The sequence below is a fragment of the Thermobia domestica genome, chromosome 14 (genome assembly GCF_964235325.1).
Source record: "Thermobia domestica chromosome 14, izTheDome1.hap1.1, whole genome shotgun sequence".
NCBI classification, from domain to species: Eukaryota; Metazoa; Arthropoda; class Insecta; order Zygentoma; family Lepismatidae; genus Thermobia; species Thermobia domestica.
In genome coordinates, this window is record NC_137467.1 from 44,089,999 (window position 1) to 44,112,785 (window position 22,787).

The following is a 22,787-nucleotide window of genomic DNA, read 5'->3' on the forward strand; positions in this document are numbered from 1 at the left end:
TCTGTATGGCAGAATATACATACTACTACACAGGACGTATACGTATACGTCGAACCGCCTCTAGAGCACTATGAGGGTCCTACACATGTACGTCGAGCCGGCTTGAAGAGTTAAATATAGCGCTAAATCTGAAGAACCAACAAACGATCTTATTGTCTAGCCACCTGCTTGCAGAAATTCAACAATGGTAGCATACTGTAGACCAGGGTCGGTCATAGCGGAGCCGGAAGCGGCAAGTAGGACTCATGTGAAAGGAGATGTGCAAGGGTTTCAGATTAGAGATGCAAAAAAGCCGGCTTTTTTGAATCGATGGTTTTTATCACATAAAAAGCCGGCTTTTTTGGGAAAAAAACGAGAATTTTGGAAATTTTGGCTTTTTTCAACTTCATGATTTTTCTATCTAAATAGCTTTCTTATAGTATATTCTATAGTTAGATAAGAATTCCATGACCTGAATGTGATATTTCGCTCTGAAATTCACCATCAAGATGGATGGAGCACATGTTTTACGAATTAAAGCTAACATGAAGAATGTAGTATTTGAGGGTAATTTTAGAGGCTATTTAACTTTATTTTAACTTTTGAGTTATCGACATCTTTTTTCTTCTCTAGTTTGTCATCCGTGTTTCATTTCTAAGAGCTTTTAGTACTCTAGCTTCTAGCGCAAAAGTTAAACTTGCCCGTTTTTCTATTTATCCGTCAAAGCGTACGTTTTTCAATATATCCGTCAAACCGTACTTCCACATTTCTGTTATACTGTAGCTGTGAAGTGATTTAGCAATAATTTTCCGGACACAACCTTGAATACCAATTTATACAAATAATCAGTAGCGGATTTAGAAAAGTACTTTAGGAGGGTTTTTTCTGATTGTTTCGTTTCCTAAAAAGTCCTAATTTTATTTGAGAAGTGCTTGAAGTTTATGAGTACAGGCATAACTAATATTTCGTTTCGTTTATATGTTTAGCAATAATCTTCCGGATACAACTTTAAAAATCATTTTATACTGAGAATCAGTGGCGGATTTAGAAAAGTATTTTGGGAAGGGTTTCTTACTAATGTTTAGTTTTTTTAAACATTCGTAATTTTTATTTGACGGGAGCTTAAAGTTTATGAGTAAAGGCATAAATAATAGATATTTCGTTTGTTGCAGACATTCCGTAACTTTGGGGAACGGGCTTCAGTCCGAAAGACCGCCCCCCTAACCTTCGCAAAACCGTCACTGTTGGTAATTAGTAATAATAACGATTTAAAAACAATAAAAAATGAAGTCGCCCAACTCAGAGTACACGCACTATTTCTACATTCACAGATGGAATGAAGAAAAGCTTTGTCAGAATGGTCGAATGCTGGTTGAATCCCGGACTTCCCGATAGAAGCGCAAAAGCTAATCACTCAGTCATGTTTGTTGTGCAGTTCTATTTAGCTTAACTTAAATATATTCCGTAGTCTTTTTTTGGGGGGGGGGAGGAGTTCCGTAATGATATGTTGAATCCCTCTTGTTAAAAATTCAGAAAACTTGAGGATTGGGTAAACTGTGATGGTGGTTCTATAAAACTTAACTGTAGAATTTCAAGAATATACAGAACCAAAAGCTCTAGATGTGCAGCCTTTAAGTGTATCATATAAATCTAAGTATTTCTCTTATGTTTTATTTTAATTTTATTTTGTTTCAAAAAGAGGGTATGGAATATTTTGAAGTAAAAATACTACATACTATTTTGCTAGTTATTTGTGTATTCTTTAAAAAGAAGTGTTTACTTTTAGGGTTGGCTGATTTACACCAACTTTTTTTTTTAATAACTGGTTTAAACCACAAAAATAAATAGAATGAAAAATGCGAATCGTGTGAACTTCATGGTAACGTTTCCAGATATCAAACCACCTGCAATAGTTTTATTTCCCTTTCACATTTTAATCAAGGTGTCCCATGTTCAATTCTCGGTCGAACCACAATCCTTCTTTCATGCGTAACCCAAGTAGCGGTTCGGATGTCAGTTTAAGCGAAAGTCTTCTCCTTGATAACCTCGGTATTTCGTAAGGATGTTAAGCCTAAATATACGAAACAAACCAAATTGTATATTTCTACATGCCTAAATGCGTGTTGTTTTATAAAGAAGCCAATATTGCTTAAATATATTGATAGAAATTGACAAAATTTATCGATTGCCTACGTAGCTTCCAACATTAGCTTGGATTGGACTTTCAATGATATCTACGTACCGGTACTAAATTTGTAATTTAATACCTCAGTTTTAGCGTACTGATTATGGTACGTTGACCTTTAAATTTTACATGCAAAGCAATAACAGGATTTTCCCGTTATTGTCTTACATTTCAAGTAATGACGGGATTTTCCCAATCGCTAGGGCGGGAGATTCTCAACTTAAGAAATTTACTGACCGCACTTCTTTAAGCTTATGGGAGTTCTTCCGGCATAACCCCGCTGTTGCATAATAATATCAAGGCGAAACAAACTTAGGCTATTTCTGTGAATATGTAATATAAATACATAAAGCAAAAAATCTAAGTCAAAAAAGCCTGGTTTAAACCAAAAAAGCCTGGTTTAAACATCCCCCAAAAAACGGGTTTTTGGCATTTTCAAAAACAACCACGGTTCTTGCCAACTCTGCTTACTTTTGTATATAGGAGGTTAAAAAATTCTTATTATATACATTGGTTAATCCTGTGGAATTCATAATGTAAATATGTTGAAGAAAAATTGTTTTAAATATTTTTTCGAAATTCATAGTTTATTTTCGATGTTTTATATTATTATCAGCATCAACCACTAATTAAATGATTTCTTGTGTTATAGAGAAGCGATACAAAGTCTGTTTTATCAATTTAAAGCAGTATTTTGAAAAAAGCCCAAAATTTCCGAAGCAAAAAAGCAAAGCAGAAAAAACCGAGTTTTTTTCCAAAAAAGCCGGTTTTTTTCCGAGCCCTTGCATCTCTATTTCAGATAGAAAAAACTAAGAAAAAGATGATGTTGCGAGTTAGCGCTTGTAGGTAAACAATAAACTAAGGAGTGGACAACTACACGTTATTACATCTCTTACATGCGCATATGGATTTTGTTTTGTAATAAGGCGGCTATTTGAAGCGATCGCAACGCATTTTTATTGCTCACGCGTACGCTTGGAATACGCTGACCATGTATTTAAATGTGAATGGCTAATCACAAACGCGAAAGCAATAAAAACGCGAAGAAAACGTCAGCTCGAGCGTATTTGGTGCGTTTCGGAACAATAGACCACCCGCTGTTTAAAATACGTCTAAAGGAAGGGAAAAAAGGAAAGACGTGTTGCCAGGCAAGGGGATTTTAGCAAGAAAGAGCTGCTTTGACGATGCTTTGTGCAGAGTACTGGAATTCTGCTATTGTAGACCTGGACTTGGCAAGAAAGACCTGGAAACCCTGACTGGCTCACAGTATGATTTACAACTCTGCCAAAAGTTAAGGTACCAAAAGGCCACCTTAGTCGCGTTCGGTCTAGGGAGTAATGCTTTGAAAACACATTCTCAAATAGCCACAGACATAAGCACGACTACTTTTGACATTTTTCTCACATTCATCACAAAAGCGACCATGCTGGTTGTAGATTTATTTAGGTTTTATGAAGAAGAAAAAAATTCAGAGTGTTGCTATACATCTCAGTCAAATGTCTTTTAAGTTTTTTTTTTTTTGTAAAATAATATGTTTTAAATGCTCAGAAAATATGCCACACGACGCTTATTTTTTTTAAAAAAAATTCATACAAGATTAAAATAAATTAAATTGTATCTTTTTAAATTTAAAGAATGTATAAAACTTCATTTATTTTTTTCAATTTTTGCACACATGTAATTTTGGATAAATTTTAGAATATACGATTTTTCATTACCGTAAAATTGGTGCACAATTACCATATTATCACAAGGTTTTAAACCAGAATAATTTACTTTTGTTGTGGCTTGACACTTTTTATCATTTGCGACCAAAAGGAAAACAGTGTGACCAGGGCCGGATCCAGGATTCTCTGAGGGGTTGCACCAATAACTACCAGTACATTTGAATTAAATTTTAGTTTTTTAAAATGCCTTTAGGCATCTGTGATGTGAATGAAGAATTCCTTTGGAAATGCTAAGTGTCTGCTCTCGATGAATTCTTTTCCTTCAACCTTCAGAAAATTGACCTAAACTATTGATTTTGCAAAGCTCACAGCTAGCTTTTCACTTTAGGTAGTGTATATTAACAAATAAGGGGTGGTTGTGGTGCACGTGCACCTTTGGAGCCCTCCCCAAATCCGGCCCTCAGTGTGACCGAAACGACGATGATGTTGTAATAAAAAGATATTTCCATTTCCATTTCCATATTTCCATTTAAATCCAAAGGATTTTTTTAATTTTCAGAGTAAAGTTTAAAATTTTATTCGAAAATTTTCTTCAGACTGAAACAAAGGCAATACAATGAAAGGTACTCTATGTATTTTTTTTTAAAAAAAATGTGAATAACACATACAATACCTGTTCGAATAAATAATTCATCTTGTAATGTTGTTTATACTTTTTGTTATCTTTATGTTACACATATTGCCCACAATTCTAATCACTAGATAAGTCAACACGATTCAGCACTTTAATTTTTATATGTAATTGCAAGTTCTAATAACTGCATACCTTTAAAATTAGGCACATCAAATGCATAGCACAACTAACTTTTTATTTTCAAAATTTCATGAATAAGTTTTCTGTTGTCATAGCAACACGAAACAAATAACTATCTCTAGATAGCCCACAGCAACTACCATTACATGAACATCAATCTATCTCCACATAATATTCTACATTTTTCTTCTTCTTCTTCACAAGAGATTGTGCACTTTTAAGCACCGTTGCCCAAAATAGCTACAATTAGAAATGGAAGTAATTCACAGATGTCAGATATACAATATCGTTGTAATCTTTATAATTATATTAAAAATGATACGTTATACCAATGACGCTGAGCATGCTTTCAAAAACCAGTCAATGTTTTAGTAAAGTTATACACTTACAAACAACATACAGAATACATGCAAATTCAGAAATATATTCTGAGCACTTTTCTAGAAAACAAAGATTCATTTTATAATTGTTATTTTTGTCTACTTGAGAAACAAAATATATTAAATCTTTGTAACATTCCAAATCGTTGGAAAATGATAGATTGGTATTACTCTTCAATAAGTATTTGTCATAACTTGTATTTAGAGTAAAAATCTCAATATTATTTTCAATCTCAATATTAATATGTTAAGAACAAGATACAAATCAAAATTCTTGGTAATTGTCTATAAATACAAAAACATTGTTATATTATAATAGGTACAATCTTCTAAGGTACTAAATAAAAAAAAAAACTAGGTCAAATTCATAGAGTTGTACTACAATATACTCTTTACTACACTTCTGAAAGTCTAAAAATATCCTTTTACTTATTTTTTCCTTTTAATTCTTTTTCTACTATTTGATTTAGGTTTACAAAGAAAGAAACATTTTGTTCACAGGAGCGTCATTTCAGACTTTGCTTGAAAGGAAGGGTGGGCAACTGCCTTCTCTTGCCCCCCTTAAATGACGCCCCTGTTTGTTCATTGAGGGTAAACAAAGATCTTCCTTCAAGTATTTGATTAAAGAATTGAACCTCAACGTCTTCTCCTCCAGCAACATTTTACATAAACAATAAATTTGATTTCCTGACTTTCTTACTTACATCAAATCCTAATCCTAACTACGAGGGGAATATTGAAAGTCGTGAGCAACATTTTTTCACAACCAAAATCTTTATTTGTAAGTGAAACCAAATAGGCTATATCATCCCAATCTAGAGAACCTTCTTTCAGTTTTTCATAGTCTCTTTTTTTAAAACACATTTTCACCATCGTTCTGCAAGTTTGAAAATACCATCGCCAAAGAATCCCGTTTCAGCTGCCCCTAGATACTGACGCACTGCTTGTCGAATATCCTCCAGTGTCTCGTAGCGGTGGCCTCGTATCTGTTCCTTCACAAAACTAAAAATATGGTAGTCGGAGGGTGCCATGTCGGGGCTGTAGGGAGGATGTGGAAGTGTTTCTCACCCAATTCTTCTGATCTGCTCCATAGTGGATCCGCCCCTGGTGATCCTTGGTTAATAAACGTGGGACCCAACAGGCGCAAACCTTCCGATAACCGAAGCTGTGACTCATTTCTCGTACCGCACTATGTCCAACACCAAGGTTTGCACCAATTTCATTCACAGGGATACGCGTATCTCCCCTAATCAACTCATCAATCCTTACTTTGTTGCGTTCCGTGGAAGCAGTTTGAGGGCGCCCGCTGCGAGGCTCATCTTCGATACTCGTGTTTTCATCCTTAAAATGTTTCACCCATCTCCTAACACTGCTGGCACCCATGTACACATTTCCATAGACACGCTACAGTCTGCTGTGAATGTCAGAAGCAGATTGGTCCTCTTTAACAAGGTAAAATCACAGCACGCTGTCGAAACAAAACATTGCTGCCCGCCATTTTGGAAATTCTGCCTGTGGTCACGTGCTAGAAACAAACAGCGTCAACATCTGGAAAGAAAGAAAGAATGATCTATAGATCGAGATGATATACTTAGTTTCAGTTACAACTAAAGATTACATGTGAAAACATGTTGCTCTCGACTTCCAGTATGCTCCTCGTATATATAAAACTACATAAACTAACATTATATAAACAGGTACTTCTAGTTTTTTTTTTTTTTTTTTTTTTTTTTTACCTACAATCTCATATTTTAGGTACTTGGAATTGGAATAAAAACTTGAAATTCGGCATGCTTGTACGTTTTCGTTAGCGTTCCCTAGGTAAATCACCAAAAATAAAAAATAAAAAAAATCAAATTGTAGAGTTGTTTTATGGGGACTGATATTATTGTAACGGAGCATTCCGAATTCCATCTAGCTCCATGCTAATCCTATGGACTACAAATGACGATCGATAAATCGGTTCGATCAGATTGACTCTCAGAAAAACTTAAGAAACTCAGAAGATTATATCTTTTTCAATACTTTTTGTTATATTCTTTTTACTCGAGATTTTTCATAGTTCGTTTTCTTCAACAGCAGAATAAAACTAAAATATAAAATATAAAAACCGCACTAACTTATGCATCGACCCATTATTTTCCCATCTTCCCCTGTCATTGTTGTCCTTCTTTTCTTCTTCTTTGGCGTTCCGCTACTAAGTGTTTTTTTTTTGGTAGAGTACTTTGCTAAATTCGCTAGGATCTCCCTCTACTTCATTTTACCCATCCAAACAATACAATACACATACCTCTAATATGATTTCTATACAAAGCGAATTTCAGTATTGCTACTTAGACTATTAAATTATCTGAAAAGGGAGTTGTAAACGGAGTCAATATTGGTAATCTACGTCAAAATATGAGAAAGCTTGCGAATCTATTATCTACGTTTCGTAAAGATAGATTTTAGGCTTAGAGTGACCACACTACTGCAATATATAACACACCGATAATTGTTGATTCCTTTATTGTGTATATATTTGTATATCCCTGATAGAGTGATTCAATTACTAAAAGAGAGCTGTCCCGGGTTCGATTCCCGGTGGGGTTACTCGGTCGAAAAAGTGTAACTCGCTTTTTCAGGCCAGCCACCCTGAATGAAGTTTTCCTGGGTTTTCCTCATTCAAACCAGACAAATGCCGAGGTGGTACCTAACATATAGGTCGCAAGCCGCTTTCTTCCTTCCCTTTCCCCGGATTGTATACTCGCCGAGGGACGTCATCCCTCAAATCGTGAAGGGCTAAATGGCCTTAGATACCAAAAGCCCAGAAATCTAAAACCTAAATCAATTATTAAAAGAGATCATACCAAATCAACAAGAGTGCACATTAACTAGAGTAGAGATTCATCCATCCAAGAGAATCTGCATGGGAGTCCATTGAATAATAGCTGCTATATCTTTGTTTGCGCAGATACACTACTACCAACATCCTAATAGAGTATGTGTAACATTCTGTGTCACTTTGAGCCAAGTACAAACATTCTGTAGCATTTTGTATCAGTTCCAATTCCCAACATTCTGTCCCCTTTACAAAAAATGTGATTACACTATTCCGAAGAAAAACTGATTAAGCAAACCTATTACAAACACAATATAAGAGTAAGAATAGAACGAAAATTACAATAAGAAACAAGATTATTTTTTTAAATGATTTTTTTTTACCTCTTACTGATTAGCGAATTGCTAAAGTAATCATTTGATGCTCCGATACGAATTGTAAAACAATAATTTCAAGCTCTATCCATACAAAACGTTTTTTAATAAGTTATTCAGTCCACTTCCATTTTAATCTTCAGAGTCACTGGAACAGTTGGTAAAATCGAACCATCTTTTATTTTTCCTGCGAATAATCATAAGTTGTTTCCTCAGATATTTGATTTGTTTCTACATAATGAATTAATTTTCAATTAGTTGTGGCAACATTTGATCCTTGCACTTCCCAGTACATATGTTTGTAGCCAAACTGCTTAGATCTTTCACTTCCTGCCCTCTGCCTTTCTTTTTTATCGTACTTGATTTTTTTGAGTAATTCACCTTTCTCCTTTCGTTGATATTTTTTACTTTCTCGAATTCACTTCCTCTGAGGCAGATGGTGGTTTTGTAGATTCATTCTTGGGCATTACTCGAGCAGACGGCTCTACCAAATTTTCACACATTTGTTGCATTTTCCGGTTTCTCCTTGCAGAGCATGCACTAAATGAGGAGCTAATGCATAAACCACGAACCAACTTGCTAGGTGGCCAATAAAAGCACGAATTCTATCTAACCGAGTCAGGGCAGGAGCGCATCAGGAGGGCCCGAGCGGAGCGAGGGGGTGCGTCCGTAGGGAGCAGGCGCGTCAGCAACGGGGGGCATACGCATAAACAAGGATAGTGGAAAAATACATCCACAATAATTTTCACCTTCAAAAACACTTAAATAATCGTAATAACTCTTACTTTCAAAATTGCTTCACTGGTTTCCCTGGTATAAATGGTCCGCTGCGAGGAGAAATTCCTCTGTTTTGAATGTTTACTTCTTTTCCACACTTCGCATAATTGATTTTACGTTTCAACATACCATGATGCTGCAAAAAAATTATAATATGACGCTCTTTATCGCACAATTCTTTGTAATAAAATCGTATGTTTGCATTATATCCATCGCAAATGTCCATTGCTAACACGAACAGAACATTCCCGCCGTTTATTTCCAACTTTTTCTCATTCTTGTATTCTTCCGCCTTCCGCTTCAGTAAATAGTTACACTTAGAAAACGTTCACTCCCATTCAAAATGTATTTCAATATGATGTCTAATGACAGAAATTACTTATATTCACACTCTACTTCTTTTACGAAAAGCGTTTGACATCATATTTTACATATTAATTTTGATTTTGGTAGAGCCGTCTGCTCGAGTGAACCCCATTCTTGGATGTGTGGCCTCGTTTGAGGTTCCTTCTGCGAAGTCTCCGAAAAGAATATTAGGTACAATATTTTCAACATCATCCTCGAACGCAGTTACACTATTCGCACCATCAAAATATTGAGTAAATTAATCATAGTATCTACTCGTAAGCCTTCAAGATGTTGCTTTCCATTATCATATTCCTCTTTAGCGGAATTCCCCAATTAACACTGGTGCCTGCTGTTTATAGTCGGAAGCTTTAGAAGTATCATACTGACAAACGCGTGCGAAATAATTCTTTGGACCACATTTCAGGCAATGTTTCCTCCATGATGGACTATCTCCTTTTCCATCACTAGTGGTGACGAGTTGTGAGAAGATGATAATGAGCTTTACCCAGTAAATATACTGGTTAGTACAGAGTACCCTCAAGGAGATTCACCCAAATAACGGCAAAGAGGCACGAAGATTTCCAATGAGTGCGTGTGCCCATCCGAAGTTTTAATAACCCATACGAGATTAGCAGTTTTGATTTACATTGTAGTATGCCCTCTCAGCAATGTTACTTAGCATTAGCAGCAGGCCCGTATCCAGGGGGGTCTAGGGGACCACCTAAATTTTGGCTGGCCCCCTAAATTTTTCACGGTAGACTGGCAAATGAACTATAATTTGGTGATGAACTATAATATGATTGCATCGGCCCCCTTAACTTCAGCCGGGCTCCCCCTACATTTTTGGGCTTGCTACAGGTCTGATTAGCAGTCATAATGCTTAGTGTTGAAGTAATTCTTAATTATCTTGAAGAGTGCAGTATCTAGTCGAGCATTTTACTATAGCACCATTGGAAGGGCTATTCGGCGATTTCAACGAATCTTGCCCAAATTATGATATCTTTGTTTCAACTTCTAACAGTTAAGACTTCCACTGAATTTCATTTAACTTTGCTTTATAGATAAAGACTAACTTTAGCGCTAAATATGTACTCACAATTCCTATTTTTTGTATTTACAGGCGAATATTCCGGAGCTGATTTTTTCGAAATGCATAATGCGTTATATAAGAAATATGGGAAGTTATGCAAAATCAGCAGATTACCTGGCAATCGCAATATGTTGTATGTTTTTGACCCAGATTACATTGAGAAAGTTTTTAGGAATGAAGGTCCATGGCCAATCAGGGAAGGAATAAATAGTTTTGACTATTATCGAAAAGTTACTCGCAAGGACTTCTTCGGAGGATATGGAGGACTCGTATCTGAGTAAGTTTGTTATATTATTATTATTATTATTATTATTATTATTATTATTATTATTATTATTATTATTATTATTATTATTATTATTATTTGGTACTCTTTTGATTCAGAGTGATAAAAGAAGAAGAATGTTAGCACTATAAAGATAAATATATGTGTTTCTTCAATTAGCGTTCTACATGGGCACAGAACAAGTCGACAAGGTCAGTGTCCGTATCAGACCTACAACAAATTAAGTAAGGACTTTCTTCTCGAGCCAGATTCCAAGTTTAAAATTTTAAAATATACAACGATATTTTTCGGACAATCTCAGGACATTTGTAATATTTTTTCTAAGTTTATCGAAGCTTCAACTCAATCGGCATTTCTATGTCTCTCCGCTATTTTTTTCCACCTTAATTTTCGCAAAACTTCTCCGATTTTAACGAAACTTGGTACGTGTTTTTTTTTTTTTTTTTTTTTTGCGATCGTAAATAACGCTGTAATATAGGGCTGCGATCCATTAAGTATAAGAGAGTGAATAGGGGTTAAAATCCACCTCATGATGCAAGCTTGCAGATGCAAAGCAATTTTCCAGTATAAACTACGTAAATATTGTTTGATGACAGAACATGGTGTATAGCTCCTTTAGAACATTTCAATCACTCTTACAATTTGTGGTTAAAATCTGCTATGAATGAAAGAATACATTTGAACCCAGTAAACAAACTTTGAAGGCGAATTTCATAGAAGGAAAGTTCGATTTTGATGCAAGGTGGAACATATTTCAGTTTCAAGTCTTCCTGAAAATCCTCTATGTACGAAGTTAAAATCAGTAAAGAGTAAGTGGGTGAATTTTCTCCACTGTAACTTTCGCAAAATTACATAATATTAGGTGTTTACATAATATTAGCTAAAATGCCCGTCCATCGAACGGGAGGAATAGGTTTGTAGACAATATTTGAACCTCCATCCCCCTTTAGGATACACCACTCAGTGATAGTGAAATGATAAAAGCTTATAAGGTACTCATTTCTGGCATACTTTTGAACCCTCCTATTCGTCCTTACGATGTACCCTTTAATCAAATTAACACGAAAGAAACCAGCTCGAAACAGATACCAACCATGCTTCAAAATTCAAATGATAAACTTCAGCCGTTTTCCCGTCATACTATTACGAACAATCTTGACAACGAAAATCACTTATTGGAAATCTCCATAATACGGACAAACTTATTTTGTCCCTGGAAAAATATAGCTATTATTATGGGAGAGAACCCTCTATTTTACGGACACTCTCAGATAACGGAAACCTCCATAATACGGGTAAACATTTTTGTCCCTGGAAAAGTATAGCTATTATTATGGGAGAGAACCCTCTGTTTTACGGATACTCTCAGATAACGGACAAGAACAATCAATTTTATCCATTCTCACTGCATACTTATTTAGCACAGAAAATACTTCTGATTTGAAAGTAAATGTTGAATTGATTCCTTCTCTCTATCCAAAACCTTCACGGAATTTTTGGTCAGAAACTAGTGTCTGGAAGATTACAGAGAGTCAACTGTTGCAGGCGTTTTCTCAAGAAATCCATAAACTGTCATGATTGGCTGGTTCTGTCTACCTAAGTACATATTCAGTATTTAATAATAATGTTGTATGTTCTTAAAGAGTTACTTTTACTTTTAACTCAATCAGTAAGCGAATTAACTAACTTTTATTGAGGTATAGGGCCTACAGTAATTTGTACGTACGAAGAAAATAATCACACAGGCATTTATATTTTGCAATACCCGCCCTTATAAACACATCCCCCAGCGATATATTTGTTTGTTTACAGAGAAGATTTATCCATCCTCCTCATAGTAATTCTAACGCTAGGTACGTATTTCGATATTATACAGTAGAAATGATTGTGTTAATTCAAGTTAATTTTAACACAGGGCAGTGGTTCCAGCATGACTACTACTATGCGGTGTTAGTTCAACACAGACCCCGTGGTGTTGACATTTAACACAAAGGATGTGTTACGTTTTTAACACAACCGATGTTGAGCGGTGTTAAATTTGGATCTGTGTTAGTATTTTCGGTGTTGTTTCGATATTATGTCAGGGTCGGTAGTGTGGGGAAAAGTGTTGAGTGTTACTTGTGGCAGTGTTGCACCAACACGAAGAAAGTAACACAGTGTGTAGTGTGTTGATTATTTTGTGCTAATATTACATTATATCAAGTATCAATATAACACAGTCCCTGTGTTATTTCAACATCATTTTCTTATTATTTCAACATACAATTTGTGTCACAATTCAAGGGCAAAGCCGTGTAAGTACACCGTTTTGGTGTTAATTCAACACTTTCTGTGTTAAAATTCAAGGTCAGACCACCAGATTAACGTCGTTTTTGGTGTTAGTTCGACTCCACTTCTGTGTTACTACTATACCTATTTCGGTGATAAAACAACTTCGTATGTGGTGTTGATGTAACCATTTTTCTGTGTTGGAAAACCATGTGGCGTGCATGCTTACGCTTACCGAATATTCTAATTTTAAAATAAGAATAGTAAACTACAGAACACTTCATTTAGAAAATCTTCATAAAATTTTTTGTCGTCCTCCCCAACATTTATTGTGAAGTGTTTCTTGATGGTGCGAAACACAACATTCACCAACATCTTGTTCAAGAATGATAGGAAACTCTTACCTAGGCCTATATCCTTATAATATGTTTGCCTCGTAATCGTGTTTCTAGTTATTTTCCGGCAGTTTTGAAACACATTCCCTTTGTTGACTGGTGAGCTCTAGTGCAGTGTAGAAGTGACACAGTAATACGGTGTTGTTTCTCACTGTTGACATATTTCTTTAGAAACACATGTAAAACAATTGAAAACACATCGCACGGTTTGCATGTTGAAATTTTGCGAATACCTGAATTTGTTTAAGTATTTGTTTTAGTGTGGTTATAGCTTCAGTTCATAAGCCTTTATAATTAGATGCTCAACATATTTGGCAATCACACCGAACATTCCATACTTGTGTTAATTTAACACACAGGCTGTGTATGTCACTTCAACTATCTGCATTTAACACACAACTCCAAATGGAGAGTGAGTTGAGTTGTTCTAACCACCTGTTTGTGTTATATTTTAACACGATCGTTTTAACACATATGCATGTCGTTGAAATAACAAAACGATTTTTTACAGTGTAGATTATATTTACATTTATAACTAAGGTATTTACTGTAACCTGCATACACTTACCATATAAGCTGTAAGTAATCTAAGCCTTTATTTACAACTAATATATATATTTACCGTATACGGTATGCAATTACCACATAAGGTGCGGGCACTGTGGCTCAGTTATAGAGCGCTTATCTCCGGTGCGTAGGTCTCTGGTTCGATCCCGGCTAAGTAAGTTTGAGGTGGTCAACATCGTATGCACGAGTTTTCTCGGGTGCTCCCGTTTCCTCCCACATTCTCATTCCATCGGTTCTTTCATCATCATTCACTTGCCTAAATCATTTAGCCTAACAAGCATAATCGAACGTTGAACACAAGGATTTCATTTTTTTACTGCATAAGTTGTATATAATCTAAGTCTATATTTACATTTATAAATAATGTATTTACTGTATACTGCATACAATTATAACAAAAGCTGTGGGTAATCAAAATTTGATTAACCTCTCTGTAACGGACATTCTCTCATTTATGGACAAATAACAACATCACATCTGTGTCCATTATTGAGAACTTTTACTGTATTTTTCTTTATTTTCGAGTAATGAAAGGTGGGAAACAAGTATAATTATCGTAAAAAAAAAAAAAAAAAAAAAGTCAAATACAAGAGTTCATCATTGTTTTTACTAATACGAAATTATGTAAAATTACATTTTCATCAATAAAAATATCATATTTGCCTATAAATTTACTCAAAATTTGTAGAAGAAACACCAAATTTTGTAATTTAATTTAAAGAAGTGTATATCAAGTTACAAGAAGAAGGGTAAATGATTTGACATTAATATTTGGCAATTTAATTGCGTAAATTTTTTCAGTGTACCGAAAAGATATTTTTTTTTATGCCTATCCGTCTGTACATCCCAATGTATGTACACTCATGTCCAAAATGATTGTCGCATATCTATAACTGTCTTGTTGTAAGAATATAATTCGTCAATGATTTTGCAGGGTACTTTTAATACGGATACTATGTGTATAATTGGGAAATGTATGTTTGTGGTGAAGAATTATAACTAGGAAAATTAGAATGAGTAAAACAAATTGTTGCTAAATGCACAAGAAAGTTTTGTTTTAGTTTTATTGTTCTTATTTACTACTCTTTTTGACATGAAATTTGCCATATACATGTCTTTGCCGATTATACATATACTAACATTATAAGAAATACCGGGCGAATTCGTTATCAAATTATATTCCTACAACAACATATTTATAGACACGCGACAATAATCTTGGACATTATTGTACGTTCACCTGGAGCCCATACCAGACCTAATTTTAAACTTAAGGTTTTTCAAAATAAAATTTTCTTGGGGAAAATTATTGAATGCTTTTCGTATCACTAAAATTAGGGATTGTTTAATTAAGGCTAAAAATTAAAAGTTCTTTTTTTCTTTCTTTTCCTTTTTCCTTTTTTTTTTTTTTGAAAATGACTCTAACAATTCTATTGATAACGTTAATACTTTATTAAAAACCCTATAGTGTGGTATAAATCATTCTCTTTAAAAAAAAAAAGAAAAAAGAAAAAGAAGGGATAGTTTTTACTGTTGCAGTGAGTTCTTTTTGGATGATTTACTCATAAACGACTCTTCAAGTATGTTTATATTCATAAACAAATGTTACGTTAATTAGCTAACAATATGAAGAAGCTCCTTCGTGGCTAAGCGGTTAGCATACACGCCTTTGACGTTGGAGATCAAGGGTTCAATTTGCGGCGGGAGCTCATGTGGTTCGGATTCCACGTTAATCAGTAGCTCCCTTGCCAAATAGCCTCGCTGATGAAAGGGACGTTAAGCACAAAATCAACTCAACCCAACAATATGAAATAGTTCATTTGTCATGAAAAAATCACACACGGTACTATAATCTTGAGCTTAATAATTTTTTTCTTACTATTTACTCAAAAGTGTGGTGATTTTGTTCATACACCCTCCATTCCAAAAGAAACCGAACGTTTTAAAAAAACAAAAAAGCAATGTACATTTTGGAACAAATCATTTTTATTAATCAATGTGTTCCCCTTCTGCATCGATACACATATTTGCACGCTCCAACAAGTTGTCAAACGACTTCTCCATGTCCTTTATTGGAATGGTCTTTAGGACGGCGGTCGTCGCCTTCTCAATGGCATCAATCGATGCGTGCCACTTTCCTTTCATCGCCAAATGCAGTTTCGGGAACAGATAGAAATCGCACGGAGCGAGATCTGGTGAATAGGGCGGATGATGCAACCGAATAATGTGATTTTTGACCAAAAATTCAGTTACAAGTCGCGAACGATGTGATGGTGCATTATCGTCCAAAAGAGTCCAACTGATGATTTCGCGATATGCGGGCCGAATACGACGAATTCTTGCCAGCAAACGCTTCATGACGCCCAAGTAAAACTCTCCAGTGACTGTCTGGCCGGGCTGAACAAATTCTTTGTGGATAATTCCTTTTGAATCGTAAAAACAAATCAGCATCACCTTAACTTTTGACTTCACCAAGCGACTTTTTTTGGGTGATCCTTCATCCGGCGCTCTCCATTCAGCACTTTGCCGCTTTGTTTCGGGCTCATATTCAAAACACCACGTCTCGTCACCAGTTACAATCGATTTCAAGAAGTTTCGATCCTGCCGAGCACTTTTAACGATGTCTTTGCAATGCGCAATTCGATCAACTTTTTGGTCTTCGGTGAGTTTGTGTGGTACAAACCGCGAATTAACCTTCTTAAGGCCCAAAACTTCGGTCAAAATGCGGTATGCGGTTGTTTGAGGAATGCCTAATTCCATTTCAATAACTTTCACCGACGATTTTTTGTTATGTTTGATGAATTCACGCACTTTTTCGATGTTTTCTTCCGATAATCCGGTTCTGGGACGGCCTGATCTTTCGTCATCATCCAGCGTCTCTCTACCCGATTTGAATCGCCTGAACCACTCGTAAACTTGCGTACGAGATAGACACTCATCACCATATGCATTTTGTAGCATTTGGTGCGTTTCACTAAAAGTTTTACCCAGTTTAACACAAAACTCAATTGCAGCTCGTTGTTTGAAACTCATTTTCCGACCGATGTACACAACACACTGACAGTTGAAACGCAATAACTTTGTTGCCGTGCATCCAAATGTCATGACATTTATACCAGTTGTCAATGAGGGACTACGTTATCTACCGGTAAAATATTACAACAGATGGCACTATTGGTACTATTTGTTTTCAAAAGTTCGGTTTCTTTCGGAATGGAGGGTGTATTTTGTAAATAGATATTTCATTAACAATTAAATCAGTTCTCATAAAAATATAATAATCACAAGAGATAGTTTAGCCTTGGAGGACGAATTGTTCTGAAAACCAGCACCGTAACTTAGATTTTTCTCGGGGGGCGGGGGACAAGCATTAATACGCGTATTTGGGCCTCTTAGAAAAGTTGTTTTTCTAATTCTTGGGCCCCCTCTTTCCATCTTTCTTTTACTCTGTATGCCCCCCCCCGGAGCTTGTGACCCAGTGACGACGGCAGAGGGGGGCAAGGGGGGCGAGCGCCCCCCTAGTAGCTACTTCTGCCCCCCTGACTGCCACCTAGACTGCCCCCCCCAGACTCCTACAATCTTTAAACATTCTACATGTAGTATTTTATATCAGTATCATAATCAATCTCATTGTCAAATTGTAGTCTACTTTCCATGCATTTACTATGTGGCAGATTAGTCCTCAAGCTTTCTTTTTTGAGCGTCTGGGTATGCACGAAATTTCTGGTTTCAAATTTAGCGCCTTTTGAGGTAAATTTTAGTTATAGGGCTACTTCTTTCTTATGATTTTTAATTATTGTGCCTAGCGAACAATAGTAGATTTGGTCGGAATCAACTTCGATTGGAAACAAAAGAAAGGTAAAACCAATTACGTAACTTGTTTGTATTTATCCAGGTTTGAAGTTTTCAGTTTCATATTTTGTTTTATTTAAAGGTTCTGTACTTCTTTTTTCTGGAACATTATTTTCGGCTTTCAATATTCGGAGGATGTGCTTATAACAGCTTAGTTTGCAACTACCAGGGCTTAATTTTTTGAAAGGGATAAAAAGAGTTGTGTTTTCCCTTCCTGCAAATGATAATAATAAATTTATGGAATTAAATTGATTCCCAATGAAACGTATTGTCAGAGTGCTGATCTTTAGTTAGTAATTGGTTTATTATACTAGTGCTCCCTTACTTATTTTGTTTCAAAGTACTGACGTGACGTCTACCATATTGACTAGGAACTGCTGAAAAATTCGTAGTCCAACCCAAAAGGAGTGCATGTGGAGTGGTGAAGTTTTACTTCTTCTACACTTACCCCGAGAGTCAATATACTACCTTGTACAGTGCTCCAGCTTTTGCGGAGAAGTTAAAATATCTGAAGATTTCCTCGCACCACTGTTCGTAGCACTACCCCTATCAAATCTAAAATGGCGTCCTTTCAAGTGTTATTTAAGTTTGGGAAATAAGTACACGTTATAGTTAGACGGAGCTAAATCTGCGGAATAAGAATGATGATCTAGACATTGAAATCCTAGATTATTATGCAATGTCAGTTGTGTTCGCAGCGGCTTGATGGACAGCTGTATTCTCCTAAACGAACAGAATTTCTTTCTTTTCATTTTCCGCGGCGTTAAACTTTGAATTTTTCTTTCAGTTTTGTAAGTAATGAAGAGATTCTGGGTTAAATATCTGACCGTTGCGGAGGTAGTCTATGAGTACGACTTCATACTTATCCCAGAAGAATGTTGCAAAGAGCTTCTCAACCTACTTCTGTGTCTTGAACTTCTTGGGGCGATGGAGAAATGAGTGCTACTACTCCATTGACTGTTGCTTCGATTCAGGATCATAGTGGCACAACCATATTTCATCTATGGTTACTACTTGTGAGCGAAATTGATCAGCATTACGGTCAAATTGGAAGAAGACTTCTCTTAATGCCGTCACTCTTTTATTCTCCTGACAGATATTTTAAGAACCCATTATGTCGAGAACTTGAGCATACCGAAGCCATTCTGAATTATGCCACCGACGAGTTCCAAAGAAATGCCCAGAATCTCTGACACAAGTTTTGCTAAGAAGGTAAAAACTGAGAAAACGGGGTGCAGCCAGACCTCAGATTAGAATAAGTATATCGTGAATTTACTATACCCTTTAAAAACTATATAAATAATAGCTTAAATTATTTTTGTCACTCAAAAACAAAATGTTATAACAATTAGGATCTGGATGTTCGTGAAATTATCTATTTGGGTACACATAATCACTTCAGAGGCCTGAGAAACAATAAGAATTTCATTATTAACATGAAAATTTGTATTTATACATACAGAGATATGTTTTTCTAAACTACGGTTTCATTTTTCTACTTAGTACCTACACTCTTTCTGGATTGGACTAGGACATTTTCAGCAGCTCCTTCTAAATTCTCTCTCTATCTATATCTATCTATCTATCTATCTATCTATCTATCTATCTATCTATCTATCTATCTATCTATCTATATATATATATATATATATATATATATATATATATATATATATATAGCGAGAGAGAGAGAGAGAGAGAGAGATACGTAACATATAGTACTAGATGAATGTGTTACTTGTAGCATACGCAAAAGTAATTCAATTTATGTTTTACCCACAAACGCTCCTTGTGCCACCAGTGACCCACTTTATTTTTCACTACATTACATGCGCTATATCATTCATTTAGCCAAACCCCCGTTGTTCCACTTCAGGCACACTACCCATTCTTTTGTTGTACGAATTTCGTTCAGTTTTCTTCTCAGGTTTTCGATGTAACACGGTATTGTTCAAGGCGAAGGCAGTTGCAAACAAATAAAACTGGTCTTGGGCGTTTGTGGGTTAAGCTTCAAAAGTTTCATTGAAAAATATTTCATGTGCAGACATTACTTATTTGTTAGTTACAAATTTTACTTGAAATAAGTTTAATTTATAATCATATAGGTCTAATATGAAAACAGCAACGAAATTACACAATGTAGTGTAAGATAAGTCAAACATAATAAATATGTCATTTTTGGTATGGCAAATAGCCGCCCTCCCCGAAAATGTATCTGCCCCTACTTTGCCCCCCTAAGAACTTAAAGCTGGCGTCGTCACTGTTGTGACCTCTCACGCACGGTAAGGTATGCGTGGGCGTTAGTTACGCATCTGGACTCCTTCCATACATGACAAATTAATTAAGGGGATAATATTGACAAATCTCAAAGCCATACGAATAACTATTATTTCTAGGGCCCCTAATAGTAGATTTTTTTTTTTTTTTTTTTTACTGAAATGGGCCCATGACTCACTTTTGTTTTATTTACCTTTCGTGTGCTGTTTTGTTTATGTAATGTAGTGAACTTGTTAGATGCTTCATTTATAATTTCATGTTCGTATCGTATATGGAGTAACAAAATTTTCTCTTAAAATGGGCTTCCCTTGAACGATTTGAAGCCTTTCTGGGGGCAGTTGCCCCCCTGCTCTCACAAGTTACGGCCCCCCTGCTCTCACAAGTGCTGAAAACGCTTTATAATTGTGTTCATTTGATATTTCATAGAAACAGAGAGTGCATCGTGAACTCTGGCAGGAAACTGCTTTGTTTGTGAATACTTTTTTTTTTTTTTGGAAGAAGTCTAAAGTTAGTTCAGATTAGAGATGCAAAAAAGCCGGCTTTTTGAATCGATGGTTTTTTTCACATAAAAAGCCGGCTTTTTTGGAAAAAAACGAGAAGTTTGGAAATTTTGGCTTTTTTCATTTTCATGGTTTTTCTATCAAAATAGCTTTCTTATAGTATATTCTATAGTTAGATAAGAATTCCATGACCTAAATGCCATATTTAGCTCCGTAATTCACCATCAAGATGGATGGAGCACATGTTTTACGAATTAAAGCTAACATGAAGAATGTAGTATTTGAGGGCAATTTTACAGGCTATTTAACTTTATTTTAACTTTTGAGTTATATATATTTTTTCTTCTCTAGATCATTTTAGTTTGTCATCCGTGTTTCATTTCTAAGAGCTTAGTACTCTAGCTTCTAGCACAAAAGTTAAACTTACGTTTTTCTATATATCCGTCAAAGCATACGTTTTTCAATATGTCTGTCAAACCGTACTTCCACATTTCTGTTATACTGTAGTTGTGCAATGATTTAGCAATAATTTTCGGGATACAACTTTGAATACCAATTTATACAAATAATCAGTAGCGGATTTAGAAAAGTACTTTGGGAGAGGTTTCTCGGATTGTTTCGTTTCCTAAAAAGTCCTAATTTTATTTGGGATGTGCTTGAAGTTTATGAGTACAGGCATAACTAACATTTCATTTCGTTTATATGTTTAGCAATAATTTTCCGGATACAACCTTGAAAATCATTTTATACTGAGAATCAGTGGCGAATTTAGAAAAAGTATTTTGGGAGGGGTTTTCTTACTACTAATGTTTAGTTTTTCTAAACATTCGTGATTTTTATTTGACGGGGGCTTAAAGTTTATGAGTAAAGGCATAACTAATAGATATATCGTTCGTTTTAGACATTCCGCAACTTTGGGGAACAGGCTTCAGTCCGGAAGACCGACCCCCTGACCTTCGCAAAACCGTCACTGGTGGTAATTAGCAATAATAACGATTTAAAAACAATAAGAAAGGAAGTCGGCCAACTCCTACACTCCTAGTCGGCCAGTACACGCACTATTTCTACATTCACAGATGGAATGAAGGAAAGCTTTGTCAGAATGGTCGAATGCTGGGTTGAATCCCGGACTTCCCGATAGAAGCGCAAAAGCCAACCACTCAGTCATGTTTGTTGTGTAGTTGTATTTAGCTTAACTTAAATATATTCCGTAGCTCTTTTTTTGGTTGGGGGGGGGAGTCCGTAATATGTTGAATCCCTCTTGTTAAAGATTCAGAAAACTTGAGGACTGGGTAAACCGTGATGGTGGTCAACGCCGCCCATGTTGTGGTTTCCAAGGGGGGGGGCAAGTATAAGCGACGTTTCAAAAATAGTTTCAAATTTTGCTGTAACTAATATAAAAATCCTATTGGATTTTCGATATTCTGAAGTACATTTTCCTCTAGGGGGCGAGCGCCCCCCCCTTGCCCCCCTGATGGGCGCCTTTGATGGTGGTTATAAAAAAACTTAACTGTAGAATTTCAAGAATATACAGAACCAAAAGTTCCTGATGTGCAGTCTTTAATTGTATCATATAAATCTAAGTATTTCTCTTATGTTTTATTTTAATTTTATTTTGTTTCAAAAAGAGGGTATGGAATATTTTGAAGTAAAAATACTACATACAATTTTAGTAGTTATTTGTACATTTTTTAAAAATAAGTTTTTACTTTTAGGGTTGGCTCGTTTACACCAGCTTTTTATTTAAATAACTGGTTTAACCAAAAAAAAAAAATTAAAAGAACAAAAATGCGAATCGTGTGAACTTCATGGTGACGTTTCCACATGTCAAACCATCTGCATTAGTCTTATTTCCTTTTCACCTTTTAATCAAGGTGTCCCATGTTCAATTCTCGGTCGAACCACAACCCTACTTTCATGTGTAAACCAAGTAGCGGTTCGGATGTCACTTTAAGCGAAAGTCTTCTCCTTGATATCCTCGGTATTACGTAAGGATGTTAAGCCTAAACATACGAAACGAAACCAAGTTATATATTTCTGCATGCCTGTTGTTTTATAAAGAAGCCAAGGTTGCTTAAATATATTGATTGAAATTGGTAAAATTTATCGATTGCCTACGTAGCTTCCAACATTAGCTTGGATTGGACTTTCAATGATATCTACATACTAAATTTGTAATTTAATACCTCAATTTAGCGTAGTGATTA

General features: G+C 35.5%; 1 protein-coding gene across 2 annotated transcripts in view; it reads left to right on the plus strand.

Annotated features, from left to right (window-relative positions):
- LOC145669658 (putative cytochrome P450 49a1) overlaps positions 1-22,787 on the plus strand; it is a 102,115-nt gene that overhangs the window by 21,173 nt on the left and 58,155 nt on the right. For both annotated transcript variants that reach the window (XM_081737911.1, XM_081737912.1), the window contains one exon: positions 10,466-10,712. In XM_081737911.1, coding sequence (XP_081594037.1) covers positions 10,466-10,712 — 247 coding nt within the window. The remainder of the gene's footprint in view (positions 1-10,465; positions 10,713-22,787) is intronic.